This window comes from Cheilinus undulatus, linkage group 15 (assembly GCF_018320785.1).
Source record: "Cheilinus undulatus linkage group 15, ASM1832078v1, whole genome shotgun sequence".
In the NCBI taxonomy this organism is placed as follows: domain Eukaryota; kingdom Metazoa; phylum Chordata; class Actinopteri; order Labriformes; family Labridae; genus Cheilinus; species Cheilinus undulatus.
This window is the reverse complement of record NC_054879.1, coordinates 23,935,787-23,955,808: the sequence shown is the minus strand read 5'-3', so window position 1 is coordinate 23,955,808 and position 20,022 is coordinate 23,935,787. Positions and strand designations below refer to the sequence as shown.

General features: G+C 37.7%; 1 protein-coding gene across 1 annotated transcript in view; it reads right to left on the bottom strand.

Moving 5' to 3' along the window:
• The window catches only part of rftn2 (raftlin family member 2), a 36,841-nt gene extending 26,753 nt beyond the window's left edge, over window positions 1–10,088 (bottom strand). The window contains exon 1 of the mRNA XM_041807591.1: window positions 9,686–10,088. Within this exon, the coding sequence (XP_041663525.1) occupies window positions 9,686–9,824 (139 nt within the window). The 5' untranslated portion in view covers window positions 9,825–10,088. The remainder of the gene's footprint in view (window positions 1–9,685) is intronic.
• Between the last annotated feature and the right edge of the window lie 9,934 nt (window positions 10,089–20,022).

Here is a 20,022-nt window from a genome sequence, read left to right as displayed (position 1 = left end):
AGTGTGAGGGAGTGTAAGAGAGAGTGGTTTTGTATTCAAGTGAGAGAGAGAGAGAGAGAGAGAGAGAGAGAGAGAGAGAGGCAAAAGCAGATTAAAAGTGAGAGTTGAATGTGTGACAGTCGCTCTGTGTGTGTCCCAGAAAAATTCACTGTTCAAGGAGAAGCAAGGACGGAAATGGGAGGGGTGGAGTGGGGATCGTGCTCAGTGATGTCAGCCTGGTTCATGGTTCCCTCTCTTTACAATAAAAGTCAACAGGAGTACTGATACACTACGTTCTAGGCAAAGACATGGTTTAACTTTATCTTATTGGTACATATAATCTAGTTTTCCTTTCTTTATGTCTTTCAGCGGTGCAGCTCTTCTGAACTCTCTTTATATTATTGCCACTTTAAGGGTTTTAAATTCATTAGAATTTTACAAATTTATGCATTTCTTTTTCTTTTTTGTGAATTCAGCAAAACAGAGACAAGAACATTCCCATCTGAAAGGACAGCAAGATTGTGAAATATCTGCTTTAAGGCCAACGAATCCTTTAATAATTTATCTAAGCCATTTTCATTACAAGAATGTTTCTTAAAAAAATCAGCATATTAGCCCTATGCTGATGACGCCTATACTTACCTATCAGAACAGATTCATTTCATACAGTCTTAGTTGTTTGATGCTGCAAAAAAATGGCTTATACTTTTTTTTTTTTTTACATTTTACAATTTAAAAAGATTAAAATGGTTCACCACCTTTTATAACTGAGCTGATAATCATTAGCAGTACTGAAGGGTACAAAGGAAAATTAGTCCTGCGTGTGTTGGGACATGCCTCAGAAAATATTATTACAGAAAGTAGTTCAACTCGATATGCAACCAGAGGATATTGAGACCTCTCTCTTAGACATCTGCATGCCAGGTGCTCAGCAAGAGAGGAATGTACTGACAGGCAGACAGCGTTAATGCCCTGAAACATACATGACTACTGACGGTTCACACCTCCTCCTAAAACCAATTACTTAACAGTTCCATCAGCCCATTAAATGCTGGGAAGACCCAGTGTGAATTTCATGATTTTGCATGTTAACTGTTAACTCCCCTCACAGTGAACTGATTGGCTCACCTGTTTGTGTTACGGACTGGTCAGAAGAGTGATTTCAGTGAGCTGATTGATCCAGAGCATTTAATAGCAGTATGTCTAAGGCCAGAGGAGACTGTGTTGTTTAATGTTTCATTGGACTAAAGTCACGTTAGGTTGTAAACAGCTCCAGCTGAGCGAATAGCGCACTTACGCTTACATAGACTTGGTTGGATGCCTGCTGCCTGTCTCTCCCTTTTACCAGGCTACATAAAATCAAAGACAAAACAACTTCACACTTGCTAAAGACAGACATGAAAAGAGGACAAACATTGTGTGGTGTTGGAGAGGAGGACGCTTTTGCTCCTCTTTCTGCCTTTAAACTTGGCAACAAACAAGTGTCTTGATTGGCCAGAATTGTGATTGACTGGAGCAAAAATTAAGGTTTGAAAAAATATCAGATGCAATTTCAGACTGCAAAATTACATTGCTGGTGTGAAAGCTTGCATTGACTCACTACATGCTCAATAAAAATCATTTGGCCCTTGGTGTGCAAAGACCTTAAGAATTTTATAAGAAATTTTAAAGTATGCATCTAGACACAGTGGCCAACGGTGAATAAGCATTTACATAACAAATTTTACCAGTTTAGGACGATCTAAAACTAAAAATGTTAAATGTCTAATCTCAAAGTCCAGTTTTCCACACTGATCAATCCTCGAGGGGTAAAGACCAAAAAAGGAATATTTCAAGACCCACCTGATATTTTATTAGCCATCTCTAATATTAAGGGGGGAGGGGGTTAATGAAAATGGGGCAGTATGAACTTAAGATGCAACGAAAGACATGAGAGACAAAGAAATGGAGACTTTTTCTTTCAAAATAAAAGCACAATATAGACATTTTGGTGCATATTTTCTTCAAAACAGCCTCAGCGTTCTAGTGTATCCTAGTCTATAACTTGACAACTGATATAGGTAATTGTCACAACACCAGGATTTTAATCGTTAATTTCACTAAAAAAAAAACAAAAAAAACGTGTCATAAGTAATCAATATCTCTCCAATACTAGGCCCATGCTCAAAAATTGTTATGGCAATATATTTGTACATACTCCTTGCCAATAAATGTATGGATTCAGAGATTACAGAATTAATACAGCTGCAAACACCATGACATCAGCAGGTTTGAATTACACACATCCCCTACAGTGCATTAAAAAATAAAGCCTATAGGGGGCAGCAGACACAAAACTACATGATGCAGCTCACGCTTCAGATCAAAACAAATGACCAGAATGAGTAATTCTAATGGCTGCCGGTAAAAGTGGGTATTTCTGGCACAACCTCACCAACTTCCAAGGTCCATGGAAGATGAATAGAATCTTGGAGGTAACAGAGAACTCCAACAACACTCGCAGTTTAGAGAACAACTTCATTTGACCGACACATTTCTGCTTGTAGCCTTTGTCAGGGTCATCCGAGACACATCAGTCGAATAAAGTTGTTCTCAAAACTGCAAGTGTTGCTGAGGTTATAAATCTAAAATCCTCTTCAACTTGAGAATGGGATCAGAAGATCACATGCAGCACTTAATTCTTCATTAGTAAATACTTAAGACATACAGCATAGCTGATAACAAAGGCTTCAGACTGCTGCTTACTGTGTGTGAGTCTGTCATCTCCACCCATATTCCTACACAATGTCTAAACTGCACAAAAGATTGGTACTTTTCAATACAATTGATTATTAAATTGGCAGATTATACTGTTTAAAGATGTGACAAAATGTTGACAGCCTTGATCTGTGTCTGCCAAGCTTTAGATGCCATAATAGCTGACGTTTTAATAAATAATATATATGGACTTTAAGTGCTATGGCTGTGTTAAAATCTGCGGCAGTAATCAAGAATATTAATACAGACATGCTTCAACGTTTCATCACAATTTTCATCACCCAAGGCGATGGTTTTATTCATCTCAGCCTGGCATCTATTTTTAACATGTAAAGGAAATTTTTTCAAGCCAACTTCAGTCCCATTTTGTTGAGTGCAGTTTCATAACCGTCTGTTTTCTATTTTCCCTGGCATGACCAGAAACACCTTGATCAATTCTGGGAGCACACCAAATTTCTTCGATGTAATGACGGTGGTTTTAACCTGGAATGCAAACCCTGCAGAGACGCAGTTCTGTTTAAAAGCAGTTTAACAAGCCAGGACAAAGCACAGATTGGATTTGTCTTTTCATCTTTGATTTGGCAAGGAGGAACAAAACCAGACGCTGAATCATAAGAGGTGATGAATACAGGTCTCACTCAAGTAAACAATTAATAGTTTTGTTCCTCTCAGGATGCCAGCCATCACCAGACTGCATGTGACGACTGCGAGATGGAATCACTCCGGGTATCTTTAGCTCTGCCAACTGTGGAGCCTTCACACTTGGAGGACGATGCACATTTGCACATTTCACGTTGGTGACGTTGGCATGAAGGCACGAAGACAGAAATCCTGCTTTTTGTGCAACCAGCCTGGGGTATCTAATCACACATTGCATACTGACTTTAGTAGTGTTCAGTGCCACAAATCCAAAGAGATAAATATTCAAAAATGTTCTGATAATTTGTAGGAAAAAATGTCTTGATTCGTGGAGCATGTTTTGCAGAAAATAAATCTCCTAAAAGCAGATGGACAAAGATGATCCATCCAAACAGCTTTGATAAGATTTAAAAATAATATCTAAACTGCTTTACCAAGCAGCCACTCCAATCTTTATCTGCAGCTGTATGAAGAAGCACCAGTGTAAAGGCTGGAAGCCACACTTTCTCACAAAGTAGATCTAATCAACTATGGCACTCAAGTTTCAGTATGAATCATGATATTAAAACAAAAATGCCAACACATCCACCATCACATCCAAACCTCCATCTTTAAGCTAAATAATCTTAGATCAGGACTTTAACCTTTATTTCAAATGACTGCAGAGCTATGAGAAATTATGTCCAGTGCTAAAATGAATCATTAAGAAACAAAGGTCTAATACGACATCATATAGTACCATACGATACCAAAAATACCACACTTTACATTAACAACAATTACTATTGACTAACTATCCTGTTAGACAAATACCAGTATTACATAATTTCACCCTAGAGTTTTAGAGTTATCTATTTTCCTTGTAATAACTTTGGAACAACATACCTCGGTGCTGGCCTACTGCACAAATTACAGCTAGAGGCATGCTGTCCATGACACTTTACAATAAAAACTATACTCCGAGAGGTTTATTTGCAAAACATTATGTTCCCCTTTTTTCTTTAAATGTATGTTTGTAACATAATGAGGCATTTAAAAAGGGGGGTTGCCAGCTTGATTAACTCTGCAACCACACATTGAAATAGTGCAGAGAGAGAGAGCACGGCATGCAATTATGCACAGATGGAGGAAAAAGATACAAAAATTGGAATGCAACTGAGTTTTTTAACAAAGTGAGTGAGCAACCCTGCAGACTGTAGTCTCTGTTAACAGGCTAAAGATCACCAAAAAGCTGTGTGTTTAGCACATACAGGTGTCTGTGCGCCTGCTCTTCATCCTCACTGCTCTTTTCATTATAAACAATAAATAGGCCACATCTGTGAAACATGCTTCATTACGATTTCATCTGGACATTTTCCTGTCACCAAAATAGGTCTGAATTGTAGTTTAAACTTTAATGTAACGGCAAAATGACTAAAAATGTAAGCTTTGAACTGTGTCGGGCCCATAGTCAATAGGACGAGACGGCTTGGAGAGAAGGTTTTGGAGTTTTTGGACCTGACTGAAGTAATGTGATAGGATACTATAGCATCCAATACCATACAATACAATTCACTGTCTCTGTATAGAAATTTTTCTCGGTCACCAATGCCTCAAAAGTTAAACTGTTTCTACAGTTGCAATGATTAAAATCTCTCAGATCTAAGAGTATCTGAGATTGTGTATGCATGATGTGTTAGTGAATTTATTTTGGATCTAGGTACAGTCTGTGACTCACAAACACAGTGAACAACACGTGCACAGAGAGTTTGAACTTCTGTATTTAAAAGTCTGAGCTCGTGACTCCCTGCTGATGACAGACACAAAGAAGTAGACTTTTTAAGTAACCCAGACCCAAGGAGCATTCAGCTCTGTGTCGGGCCATAAACTGCTCTTTTGTGGGTGATAGAGAAAACTTCCTTCATTTCACAAGGAAGCTTAATGAGTTTAAGTTACATGTGCAAGATGTCTGTGTCAAACTCACTTTTCAGTTTATCCTACCCTAACATTGGTTGGGCTTCTTTAATTCAGTGAATGTGCTGATCTTTAAAGCCTACTCTCTGGGAATTTAAACCCATTTTATAAAAGTCATGGTGGATTGTTAGCTCACACTGTGCAAATCAATCTTTATGCATGCTCACAATTTATGCGCTCACACTACACCAGTCAAATCAGGACGGACCAAGACAAATGCTGATAAAGTTTCCTTTGAAAACTCCAACAGACAGATTGATATCATGTCCATCTGTATTTCAGATTTCTGCACGACTCAAACATTAATGATAAAATGCTCTCACACACATATACAACACCAGCAGACTTGCAGCAAAGGGAATTTCAGCTCTCTTTGAGGTATTACATCTCATTCAAGAGTCTGCAGACTACAGAATTCACATTTAAGGGCCAATAATGTTCAAATAATCGCATTTAGATCCTTTTTTTTTCAAAATCATTCAGCCCAACTCCTTTCCCACTTCATTCCTTATTCTCACTCCCTGATTTCCTAAACTATCCATGATCCTTTCCTCTTAAAATAAAGGCAAAAGCCCCAGAAACAAATCTTTATAAAATAATATTAATGTATCAAGCTGACTTTTTCATGACTGACACATCACAGGTGTCTGATGGAGGTCTGCAGATATTTTCTGCTTGTTCATGTGTTTCCATATACGAGGGGATGATGCATCAAACATGTCTGGTGTTGTCATGGTTCTTAAGACACTGTCTCAAAAGAAGAAAAGCCCTGGAGTTAGAGAACCTGCTCACGTTTCTGCATACCTCATTGTGTAAGTATGTTGTGCAGCATGACCAAAGTATCAAACATGTCAGTAATTTGTCTGACCGGTCAGCAACAGCTGGTCGGGCCTTTGTGCACCCCTCTACACAGTAAATGATCAGGCTGAAACTCAACCAACTTTCAAACATATGACTAAATAATCAGGTCAGAATCAGCTAGAATAGAACAGTGGTTCCAGGACTTAAGTAAGAAATGAAATTCACAGGCATGGATTTGGTATCTTAAAGGCCAATGATAACAGGGGTGCAGTCCAGTTTAGTTTAGAATTTAATAACTGAACAGATTATTTTCCATCATCATCAACCATTTTTTACAGGTTGGTAATAGAAACTTTCATTCAGGCTCATATTTCCTGTCAACAGAACTTAACACAAGTTTCATGTCCGACATTCCTGAAGTCATTAGGCGGCAGGATGCGTTTTTCACTTCTGTGACCCCCCCTGACTTGGAAAGCAGCTCTTTCCCTCCATGATTCATGATGTTGTTGTCCTGCTGTTTACGTGCTCGGTTCCCATTCAGAACTTAATCACCATTTCCTTCCAAATAGGTCACACTGAAAACAGACAGTCTGAGGACCAGATGAAGGGATTATCTCTGCATAAAAAGGCAACGCTCGGCCATCTGAGATCAGCACACATGTTCAAATTAGACCTAACGTCACAGCAGGTGGGGATCGCTCTGCATTCTGCTTCGTGCTCTCACACACACGGGAAGACAGCAGCGAGTGTGTGTCCATGTGTGTGTGTGTGTTGAAGGAAGAAGGGCGACTGGTGAAGGCAGGAAAAACCTTGTGTGACCTATTTCTAGATAGGCTGAACCATGAGCCCTGTTGCTAGGAAAAGTCCAGAGTTGAACGCTCGAATTTTAAATATCACCACATACACGGTGATATTTAAAATTCACATATAGATGTACAAGTCTCTCTCTGCTCTCACTGTGATGTCACTTTACATGCATCGAAAGGAAAAACAGCCCCTGTGTGAATAATAAAGGCTTTCTCTTTTCAATAAAAGCTCCATATAGAGGCTGTGTGCTGTTTACGGCCGTTTTAAAACCACATAAACAAAGAGGAATGTGTTAGTCAAAGAGGAAACAAGAAGGGGCCCTTTTAAATGGTAACTACAATAATAATACTTGTGAAGGGGCCAGCTGAGGGGCCTGCTTTGTATTTGGCTTTGTTAATATCACTGTGGTGTTAATAGATTCCTTTCACTATGGAAACATGAAGTAACGAATGCAATAATCAGAGTGCTGCTGGGTGAATAATCAGGTGTAAATTACACCCTGGGGAACTAAAATTCCCCAAAATTGTGAAACAAGAAAATTGCAATTAAAAGAATTACAGTGCCATATGTCATGTTGAGCTTGTTTAAGGTTTTCCTTTATGTGCACAGCATGTGCTCTAACACAACCACCAAAACAGCTCTCACTTTAATTTAAGTGAGGAGCAGAGAAGCCATGACACATGCTGGTTTGTTTGAAAACAGAGCAAAAGGTGACAGAAAGGCAGCTGTTGGTTAAGAGAAAAAATGACATCAGTCATAAAAATCCACTTTGCTGCAAAATAGCTTGCAGAATGTCTTACACCGTGTCCTAACTGGACATGAGCAAGCATCGGTGACAAAATCAGCTTGATTGCACTGATCCAAACTGTAGCACGTGAGTGTTAAAGCACAATGTGGTGTAAAATGTTTTGCCTTGTCTCCCTGTTCCTATTTTCCTCCACACTCACATTAAGATGTGTGAAGAATAAGGAAACAGGAAGATAATAAAACACAAGTGGTGTCAGATGGAATATTTCCTCGATTTTCTTTCACTTTCCTCACTCTGCAGAGCTTCTTAGCTTGTTTTACAAAGCGGAGAAGGTAATCCATTTATATCCTTGTCTGTGTTTGAAATGCCAGCATGGAGACAAAACTCTTTGGCTAAAGCTCTGAAAGGCTTGTTGATACAAAGCCCAACACACCTGTTTCTTCACTTTCAAAATTGAAACGCGAGTTGTCAAATTTTTTTATACAAACACATAGAGCAGAGAATTCAATGTTTAACTGATCAAGATTGGGTTGCAAGCCTGCAATGCAATGATGCTCAGATGCTGTTAGGACACCACATGGTTGTTGCTGCTTCTCAAAGCAGCACAACAAATTTATTTAGCTATTTGAGAGTCACACACATATGCAGATGTTAAATCATTGACTAATTTAATACTTGTCATCTCATTATCAATCAAAAAAAGCATTTAAGTTACACAGGTAAAAGAAATATTAGCTGATTTTGGGCCTACTCAGCAATGACCAGTTACCGGATTGTCCTATCCTACTACTGAGGAGGAGAGGCTTTGAAACACTGCAGATTAAAAACAGGTTTCCCTCATTCCTCTTAAATTAATGAATTCATGCTGCCGGTGCATGTGCACACACTCCTGCTGTCTACCTTTTTGAGCACAAACAATCAAATTTTTTTTCTAAAAAAGAAAATAGGTACTTGGCTAAAATCAATTTGCAGGCAAGATCATATAATCTTACCAATACTTAAGATCTTATATATTATCATCTTCTTGTTCTATTTTTTCCAAAAAAAAAAAAAAAATGTAAATACAGCCAAAGTGGTCCCAAGTCCTTTATGACAATCAAACCCAGCATTAGGGTTTGAAACAGGGGATTTGGGGGAATCATCAATTATTGCACACTAACAGAGAGTGAAATAAACAATTGGTCTTGATAAAAGTTGCCTAGAAATGTCCTGATCTGTCATTTTAATGACTTATCTGTAGTTATAGGTCATGTGTTTAGCTGTTCTCTCCTCAGAGTGCATTTAAACAGCTGATCATAATTAATCAATTACTTTTCTTAAATTAATCACATATTTTAATACTTAATAAAGTGATCTGAATCTTATAAAGGTAGTGATGTAAAAAAATTGATTTCAACACCACATGTGAATACTTGTAGTCTCATTTCCTCTGGATAGCTCTCAACTAGGAATCTCTGAGTTGTTTAAATGAATAATTTAAAGACCAAAACAAACAAATAAAAACAAATGTTCACAGTGGACTTATGTAAAAGATGCAGTACACTACCAACAATTTTTTATCCTTAACTAATGTCCCATTTTCAAGTTCACAAAAGCTGATGGTGCGCATGCGCATGGTGAACTCAATTTACTAAATCACAGCATCTAAGTTTGGTGTCGTTTGTATCATTACATTTCCAGACCAGATCACGAGAAAACTCGTTGATTTAATTCAATTATTACTAAACATGTAAAACACGAGTTTTGTGTTATTTTTTTTTTTTTTTTTTTTTTTTTTTTGCTTATTTAGTGATCAATCATTTAAAAAAAAGTTTTCCACATGATTTATTTTGGTATACTTTTTCAAAGTTGACGCTTAAAAGAATGTAGTTACCTGAAATCCAAACGTTATTGAACACATTAATCTATAAATCTACCGATAAAGTTGAAAAAATGTCTTGATTTTCATTACAAAGTCCATGAACTTTGGTGGCAAAGTCCATGAACCATTTCCAAGCTTACCTTCCAGGCTGAAGTCGAGCAGCACGTACTCGTAGACCGTGTCGGTTTTGGTCTCCACCTGCGGTCTCTTTAACGTGGAGTAGATTTTCCCGGGGCTGCTGTCCTCCGGGTCCTCCAGCTTCCTCAACCCGCAGCCCATGGCCTCAGAGGCGGGGACAGCAGCTCTCTCAGCGTGATGGGAGAGCCCCGGAGGAGCCGCTTTGATTCAGCCTCTCTCTCTCGTGTCTTCAACTTTAACGGCACCGTTACATCCCTCCGCGTGCTCCCGGTTAATCCCTCGATGGTTCTCAACGGCTGGACAAAGACAGAAAGCCCGCCGGTAAACGCAGGATGAGTTAACGGAGCGGTTGTTTGATTAAAAAGTGTCCCGCTGATGTGGCTGTGGGTCTGGAGCGTGGAAAGGAGGAGCGGTTTATCTGGAGAAAAACTTTGGCACACAATGAAGTTAGCAGGGAAAGTACTACTTCCTCTGTACATTTCAAAATAAGATGTCTGAATTTCAACTTAGTATCAAAGTGATTTAAACAGTACTTCAGAGAGTTATCAGATATGTATTGCTGATTACTAATTTTTGCTGGGTTACTAGTTAATTCACTAACACGATTCGTTATAAATAAGGTCAAACGAGAGGGCTCTACTTTGAAAATGTTAATTGTTTAACATAACCAAAAGATATTTAACTTTTAGTGTCTATGATATTCACATGGGCCTAGGCTGTTCGACTATTGTATTTTACATCATGAAATTATTTTTGTTGCACATTTAAATAATGTAATCATACTTAGTTTTAGGTTGAGGTCAAGCAAGTTAACGTTCTGTACAAGACAGCTGATTATGTAATTATTCAAAGCTCTATACTAATCTATTTTTTCTCTCCTAATATAATTTTGTTTTTGTTTTTTGTTTTTCTTTTGTTTTGTTTTGTTTTGTTTTGTTTTGTTTTTTTGAAGGGGAAAGGAAGGAATATCATCAAAAACACCCAGGGTCCATATATAGCCTACCTGCTTACAAAGCTTTATTCTATTATTTTATTTTGGTCTTTTCTATACAATTTACAAATAAACCATTTAAATAGCTGATAGCAAAACAAAACCTTTATTCAACAATTCAAGATGTAAGAAAAAGATTACATTTTGATCAGTAATAAGTAGATAATATTAGATAATCCAACATAAAATCCTGATGACAAATATAGTAACAAATCCACTCAGTCTGCTTTCATTGAATATAATCAATCAATCAATCAATCAATCAATCAATGATATCAGCCATGACATAACTCACATCTGTGAAAGTCTATGATGCAAGCCATTCACTCTGTTTAGACTTTTATTTTGAAGACAAATGTACGGAACTTCCGGTCTCACAGCGAGTAACGGTTATTTTGTGTGCTGAAAGTTTTCTGGAGCGAAAGCTGTTAACGCATTAGTATCATCCTGTAGCAGAGACTTAAGTGAAACTGTAAAGTAAAGAATCTAAAATCTTGACGATTGAAGTTGAAAGGCACACCTGAAAGTAAATGGTAGAAGTTGCATCCACAAAAACACGGGACACTGATGTGATCCTATTGGTGTTGAGATAAAGATGCCATTTTCAAAATTAATAACTGTACTAAAGCAGCCCTATTAGCAACAGCATTACTGAATCAACTTGACATCAGCAGCCGTCTTTCTTCTGATGCTTAAGGAATTTGAAAGTCTGGTTGGTCAACTGCACATATTTCAAAGTAAAACAGCATATTTCATAACCTTAAAGTTACACTCAGCTAAGTAGAAATTAGCATTAAACCAATTTCAAGATAAGAACAGCTAACCTCTTCTGCTGTATTAGCATTATCAAAGTGTTAGCAGCAGAAGGGTTAAATGCTAGCATTACCGGTTGTTTTGCGGTTATGTTTTCTTTTACCTGAAATGGGATCAAATGTGGAAAAACATTAGCCACCTACAACTTAATCATCAAATTATGAACCTTTTACTAGCTATAATACTACTGTAAGCTTGCTACTTTACCCAAGGAACTTCTCATTAACACAGTCACACTGTAGCAGGAAATGCTTGAATTCTAGCATTAGCTGTCAAAACTAATTGAGTTGAATGAGTTCAAAAATCGCTTTTTTTGTTTCATCAAAATATGCACTGATTTGTAAACAGCATGACTAAGCTACCTTTAGCTAAATCACAAACATTAGCATTTTGCAGTTTGCAAGACAAGACCATCACAATTGGCTAGCTATAGCCCTTGGATGAGTACTTTTGCCTTTTCTGTAATATCTTAAAAAATGATCATGCTATAAGACTGACTAGGAAATGGTTGATCTTTAGTTTTGCTGTAGAAATGTTGCTTTACTACAATCCCATTTACAAAAAGTTGGGGCTCTGTGTAAAATGTAAACAACTGAACACAACGACTGTTGAATATCATAAACCCATATTTTATTCATAAAAGAATATAAACAAAAAATCAGATGTTGAAATTAAGACATTTTACCATTTCATGAAAATATTAGCTCACTCTGAATTTGATGGCAGCAACACATCCCCAAAAAAGTAGTGCCAGGGCAACAAAGGGCTGGTAAAGTAAGTGGGTCTTATGAAAACCAGGTTTAGGAGCATTTTACACCTAGTTAGGTTAGTTGGCAACAGGTCAGTATGACTGGGTATAAAAGGAGCATTTTGGAGGGGCAGAAGTAAAGATGGGCAGAGGTTCATCACTCTGTGAAAAACTGCATCTAAAATTGTAGAACAGTTAAAGTAAAGGTGTTCCTCAATGTAGAATAGCCAAAACTTTGAATATCCCATCATCCACAGTACATTTAATAAAAAATTCAGAGAATCTGGAGAAATCTTGGTGAGCAAGGGACAAGGCCAAAGGTAAATGTTGCTCTTGGTGATCTTTGGCTCTCAGGCAGTCCTGCATAAAAACAAGCATGATTATGTATTGGAAATCACTGCATGGGCTCAGGAACACTTCCAGAAATCATTGTCAACATAGTTGGCCGTGCCATCCAAAAATGACAGTTAAAGCTGTTTCATTCAAAAGAAGAAGCCATATGTAAACACCATCCAGAAATGGCAGAGTCTTCTCTGGGCCGAAACTCATTTTAAATGGACTAAGGCAATATGGAAAACTGTTCTGTGGTCAGACTAATCAAAATTTGAAATCCTTTTTGGAAACTTCAGGATGCCATGACCTGTGGACCAAAGCAGGGAAGGACTATCCAGCTAGTTATCCTGGCACAGTTCAAAAGCCTGCATCTCTGATGATATGGGGTTGCATTAGTGCCTATGGTGTGGGCAACTTACACATCAAGGAGGCCCTATCAATGCTGAAAAGTAGATGGAGGTTTAAGAGCAACATAGCTCCCATCCAGCCAACAACTCTTTTAAGGAGGGCCTTGGCTATTTCAGCAAAACCGTGCTAAACCACATACCACATCCGTCAGTTACAAATCCTGCAAAGTAAGAAGTTATAGGCCCTGTTTATTTGGCTTTCAACTTTTATATGTTGACTTTTGGTTGATTAATTTGCTTTAGAAATCAGTTTGTAAAGGATTACACACTTACAAAGTACGTAGAACAAAAAACCCCTAAAATTTGCTTAATAAATGTTCGTAACATTTTAAATGTTACTATTCACTCTTTAACTCCCTCAGTGATGGTTTATATGTTCTTGTCAAACCTTCTCTATAAGTTTGTGTTGAATGTAAACAAAATTAGTTCTTTTTATTTCAAAATTTAAAAAAGAAATTAATAGTTTTCTTTTCTTTCCTTTTTGTGCTGAGCAATTCTATGATGAAACATGAGTCAGAATTTGTCATGCATGGATATCCTTTACTGAGTTATGGACCTTTAAGCATGTCTCCCAAACCACCAAGTTCTTTATTTTCCAGCCTGACACCCTTACTCCTGTACTGGTTTCAGCCCACTGTCCTCTTCCTCTTTGACATGATTATCAGTAATTGAATCAGTGATCATTTAAAAGCTCAGTCAAGATTTAGGCTACTCCCTTCACTTTGTAACTTAAGCCCTCCTGTCTGTTCTCAGGTTATCTCATAAATCTGAGACAGCATCCGGACCATGTGGCATCAAACAGTGAGCTCGACCTGTGACCCCCGTACACATGGCCTAATACCGCTGATCCCTGACCTCTGTCACTCACTGGTTTCCACTTAAGACTGTTAAGAGCCCAGAGTCGAGGAAGTGAGCACAGCAGGCAGCTGAGTACATACACCATCTGAAGTCCCTCATTAGTGATGATACACATAAAAGTGTCAAACACCACAATGTTGTTCTGTTTCCTGCAGGGTTATTTCATTGACGCTAAAGATACATTTTTTTTCCAATAACATTCCCTTTGTGATGTATGTATTTTTTCAACAATGTACATACTGGCTATTATTAAAGTGGCAACCTATGAGCCTAAAAATGAAGCAAGAGTGGAAGTGACAAACATTGCAGTTCCTCACATGGCCACTGGGCACAGGCCCCAAAAATGAGTCAATCACTGTAGACCCCATATGGCCTGAGCCCAAAGCTGTCCTTTCTTTTTGTCTTGGCAGTCTGTTCCCTGCAGTGATAAGAAAGTTGACTTCTGCTTTATTCTGTAGTATCTGTAGTATCATTTTTAAATAGCGCAGTCTACTTTGTATTACTCTTCATTCAAGGAAATTTCATCAAGAATTATATCACCGTCAATTAATTCTTTCCCTCTATTTATAGACCTGGACACTTTACCCTTGAAAAGACCAGTCAGATCAATTCTTCTTCCACCATTACTGTTGACAAAGCTGGTACAATAAGTCCCGCCCTGTCTTGATTTTGAGTGGCCAGCGAGGAAGAGGGAACACTGAGGAGTGCAGTGGGGTGACAAAAAACAGCTGACACAGCAGGAAATGCAGGAATATATAGTATATATATAATATACACTTTTGTAAAGCCAGTGTCCACTTAGGGATGACTTCAAAAGTCATTAAGACATTCTGGCTCCAGACTACAGATCTCAAGCTTTAAGGTTTGCACTGCCCCTGATCAATAAGGGTTAACATTGAATGAGTTTATTATATAATCTATAGAATTGCTATAGGGATTAAGGAGGTGTCACACTGTGATTTCTGAAACAACAAAAGACTTTATGAACCCATAAACTCCAATCTCCCTCCACTCTGCTGAGCAAATCACCTCAGGCTTTAGAAGATGGTGACATCCAAAGTGCTGAAATTAGAGCTCCAGAAAGGCAATCCACAAAACAACTGAAAACATCCGAGCACTGAAGTCCTTGGTTTAAAAATAAGGTCAATGTGGAAGTCAAACCGTCACTCCAGCTTCGTCCAATATTTTCTATAGTCTATTATAACATCACTGAGTCTATCATTTAACGTCTATGGTCTTGTCCGTCGTGCTGACTTACACCAAAATGTACAACTCTATAATTTAATGTTTTGACTCAGTAAGAAATAAGAAAACTCCATGATTCTCTGACATGATGTAAGAGCAGTTTTTCAAGATATCTTTATGTTTTTCTGCCCTCTTTCCTTACAAACACAAACATTAGAGTCAGAGCAGCAGCTGAGGCTCAGGGCCAGGAACGCCAGCTGCAGACTCTCGTGCTAAAAAACAGTGCCAGGTGCTGCCTGTCTGCACACACTCATAAAGACACACTTGGATCCATTTCAGCACTTTGCTAATTGCTCATCTGTCCCATTGTTCAGGATTTTAGAGATAATCGTTCTTTCAGGAACATGACACAAACTTGACTCAATTCATGTTATTTACTTTGTCAGTTTAATGTCAGTAATGATGAAGTTATATTTGACATCTACAGCTGATAATAAACCTCATTAAATCTGCTGAGAGTAATATAAGTCATGTTTGATAATCTGACCAATCTATGAGTGATGTTTTTGGACTTTTCTTTGTCCAATGAATGAATGAGAGGAAGAGAAGGAAGCAGCTGAATGGATGAGAGGAAAGGAGGAAAGCAGTGGAAATGCTTCAGAAGTATCTACAGTGAGTATATTTATCTCATTGTTGTACATTTTGAGCTTCAGCCCACACCTGCAGCTCTGTTTTATCTGATTCTGTTCAAAAATGTACTTTAGAGCCACAAATAGTGCATTTATGAGCAGGTTATAAACATGTAATCGGGACCCAAAAGTGGGTCACAAAGCTGCTCCAGGGGGTTGTAAATTTACACCTTGGAGAAAAAAGTTGCAAAGAGTCTAGGATATATGGAGACTAAAGTGGAGATACAGTACATCCATATTTCTTTTGAAGTTTTCCTGTGACAAGTACATTTATTTTTTTGCCTCTAGATTTCAACTTTTTATCTCTGTTCCTTATAAAAAAGCTGGTTTATCGAGAAAATAATAAAATTCCTCAAGAAATTGCAAAATTTCTATGATGTCTTTGGGACAATTGGAGTAAAACCTGTAACGATGTACTTTTTAAATATGCTTATTTTGTCTATCTCTTTGTTCAGTCATGATTTGTTCCATTTAGGGTCCAAACTGTAAAATTTTTCATTAAACATGTAAGTTGGGTTGCAATTTCATTCTCTAAGGAGGTGGTGGTGGACCCTGATGCCCGACCAGTTGTGAACCACTGATGTGGAGTCCTTAAAATCATCAAAAGATTCAGAGAATCTGGAAGATCTCTGTGAACAAGCCACAAGGCTAAGGGTTAATATTGGATGCTGGTGATCTTGGGGCCCTCAGATGGCACTGCATTAAAAACAGACCTGATTTTTTTTACTGGAAATCACCGAATGGGCTCAGGAACGCTTCCAGAAATCATCGTCTGTCAACACAGCTGGCCGTGCCATCTGGAAATGAAGCTGTATCATGCAAAGAACAAGCCATATGTGAACAGGATTCAGAAATGCCTCCATCTTCTCTGGGCTAAATAGCATTTTAAATCGACAGAAGCAAAATGGAAAACTGTTCTGTGGTTGGACAAATCAGAACTTGAAATTCCTTTTGGAAACCACAGGTGCTGTGTTCTGTGGACTAAAGAGGAGAGGGACCATCCAGCATTTTATCAGTGCACAGTTCAAAAGCTACTGCCTGGCAGTAGTTCTAGTTTTAGAGTATCTGAAGACACAGATTAATGTACCTTAAAATAATTAAAAACCAAATTTTAGTGTCAAATCTCAGTTAAAAAATATCTAGCCATACCTTGATGTGTCCAGATAATTTAAAATCACTTCAAAGTATAAATTTTAAGAGATTTTAAAATGTAAGAAAATCTCTTTTACATTATTTAATAAAATGATTATAATCCAGGGATATAATGCCTAATTTATTCTAAATTTCTATACCAAAAATCATTCTAAGTTTAATAAGATTACAGATGTAGGACATCCCTGACCACAGAGTACCTTAATAAACGGCCTTAGCCCTCCTTCCTTCCCCTGCCCCCACCTTCATAAATAAACTGGTTATTGATGCACATTTGTGTGTTTGGCAGCAGACATGAGGTCACTGAACACTAACAGACACATTCTGCTCATTCAAACTCTGTTTTGGGATGAAAGCTTGCTTCAAAAATAACCCCAGCAGGAAACCACTATCCTCCAGGAGCTCCACCCAGGCCAGACGCACTGGGAAGGAAACCCGGGGCCTCCTTCACTAAACACAGAGCTCAGGGTGGGAAGGAAGACAACAGTTTATACACAAGTACATAAAACACTCAACATGACCACAGAGGGTCTGATAGCCTCATAAAAGCTTGAATTTATAACCACTTCATTTTCATGAACTGGAACTGTTTAAATATCCAGTTTCTTTATTATATAAACACCCGAAATGTTCTTACCACTGCAGACAAACAGTGACTGGTGTACCAAACAAACTCTATCATGACTGTTGCATTCAACAAAAAGGTGAATTTTTCTCCTGTTGTACTTTCATGTGTAGAAGTATTTAAATTTTTTTATTCTGGACAACAAATTACAAACCCAACATTGCTGATGCATTTATCAGCTGGTTAATTTAACCGTTCATTGATTGATGGTGTATGTAAAAACTGAACATGGCAAGCATGGAATAACAAGACAACCCTTACATTTTCAAAGTTGTATCCAGCAAAAGTCATTTACTTGTCTTTCTAAGTTTCTTTCATTCTCTTGTTAGGACAATCTGGCAGAGGGAGCATGGTTAGACATACACCAGACGGTGTCAGGACTGGGACTCAAACCTACAGCCAATGCATCAAAGACAATATATGTCAATGAACTGAGCCAAACCAGTACCAAGGTACATATTTGTACATGTTTTTAGTAGCTGGCAGTAAGTATTGTGTACGTGACTTGTATGAACCATCATATAATTTGTTTGATGACAAAACAAGAAGAACATTGAAGCTCTTTGTATTTCTTGGTGTGCAAAATCTGCACTTCACAAAGTGAAAAATAGCTTGATGAATGTGTGCTAAAGGGATAGAAAGAAACATACCCTCATGTCCAGGGTGAATTTCATTAAAATATGTACTATTAAATGCTCATGAATAGTCTTGAAACTCTGGCATCGTGTTTATAATAAAAGATGAACGTTAACAGGATCATGAATGCAAAGAAGCCAATAGTTGAACTAAGATTTGTTGGTTAAAGGCGCCATCTAGTGGTGAGTAGAGTCACTCTTGAATGGGGAGGTGGTTTCCTTGTTCAGTGTTTTTTTGTTTGTTTGTTTGTTTTTTTAAGTAGGGGTGCTGATCCCTGTGGAGTGAGATGGGAGGTCACAGAGACTTGGAAGGAAAAGCGGAAGAAGTGGAGCAAAATCAAACTTAACCCATAACATTATTAGTGACAGTAACAATTGCCTTTTAGACTTAACTAATCACCGAGTATTGATATCTATGTGTTTATTATCTATACAGATACAACCACTGTAAGAAGTACATTGATTAAATAAACAGATGTGCAATCTTTTTTCTTTCAAAAATTAGAATACAACTGAAATGTTTTATTAAGAATTTAATGTTTCTAGTGTATTACTCTACTTGTTTGTATAGCTGCTTACCGTTTGTGTGTAACTGTTATTTGCTGCTGCCTATTTTCATCAGGACACTTTTGAACAAGAGAGTTTTAATATACACACACAATTGGCTTTTATATGAAATATTCATATAAAACTTGAACTGAAAAAATTGGCTTTATTGCCAATAAATAAATCTGCATCTTTTTCCTACAAGCACACATACATAAAACAGGAAAGATAAGTTTCTGTTAAATCCTCAATAAAGCAATACTATATATTTTTGAAAAGAAAAATAGAACTGAAGAGTGGCCTAAATTTGTTTCAGTTTACGTGTTTAGTTCAATACTAAGTATCACTATCTACGTTAGAAGTGCAAGCCATTTTCCTAAAAAGTTGGGACGTTGTTTGAAAACTAATAAAATCAGAGTTCAGTGATTGTCAAATCAACATATCGGATGTTGAATCTGAGACATTTTAGCATTTCATGAAAAATATTAGCTTATTTCAAATTTAATGACAGCAGCATATCTCAAAAAAGTAGGGATGGGGTAACAAAAGCCTGGAAAATTAAGTGGTGCTTGGGAAAAGTAAACAGCTGCAGGAGCATTTTGCAATTAATTAAGTTAATTGGCAACAGATCAGTAACATGACTGGGTATAAAAGGAGCATTTTAGAGAGGCAGAGTCTCTCAGAAGTAAAGATGCGCTGAGGGGAAAAATTGTGTCTTAAAGACCTTGTAAAGTGAAATCTGAAATGTGTGTCTTAACACAATAGAAATGTTGGAATAAGGGTGATGTAAAGTGATTGAATTCTGAGATTATGCCGTTAGAAAGTTTTTCACCTCTTTCCTGGCTGGGTTGATTCTGGTCAGGGCAAATATGTGGGCTAGCGATGTCACTGGCCACAATGGGGAATTATCCCCCTACAATTACATAAGACCACCAAGCAGTTCATCTCAGTACAGTCTGTTGTTAGCTGATGTCTTTATTCAAAGTTAACAGTCAGTTAAATGCTGTGTTTTTGTTCAGCGAGGTAAATTTGCCAAATCTATCAGCCAGAGTGGCCTAGGGATCATTTAAAGTATCAGAACAGAGATTTGAGCCAGAAAACGGACTTTGTCTCTGCTCTAGCACAGAGCCAAGCACCTGTGCTCTGATCATAAGGTTAACATAAGGTCAAGGGGCATGAGTGCTTTCATCCATTCAGGTTGTGGCATTTTTTTAAAAATATGTGAGGATTTCTCATGAGTAAGTGTGAAATTAGAGAAGTTTTATTTCCCTGAGAGGTCTGTCATACGACAAGCCTAAACACAGATGTATTATCACTTTACAGGGTCTTTAAAATTGTGGGACAATTTAATAAAAAT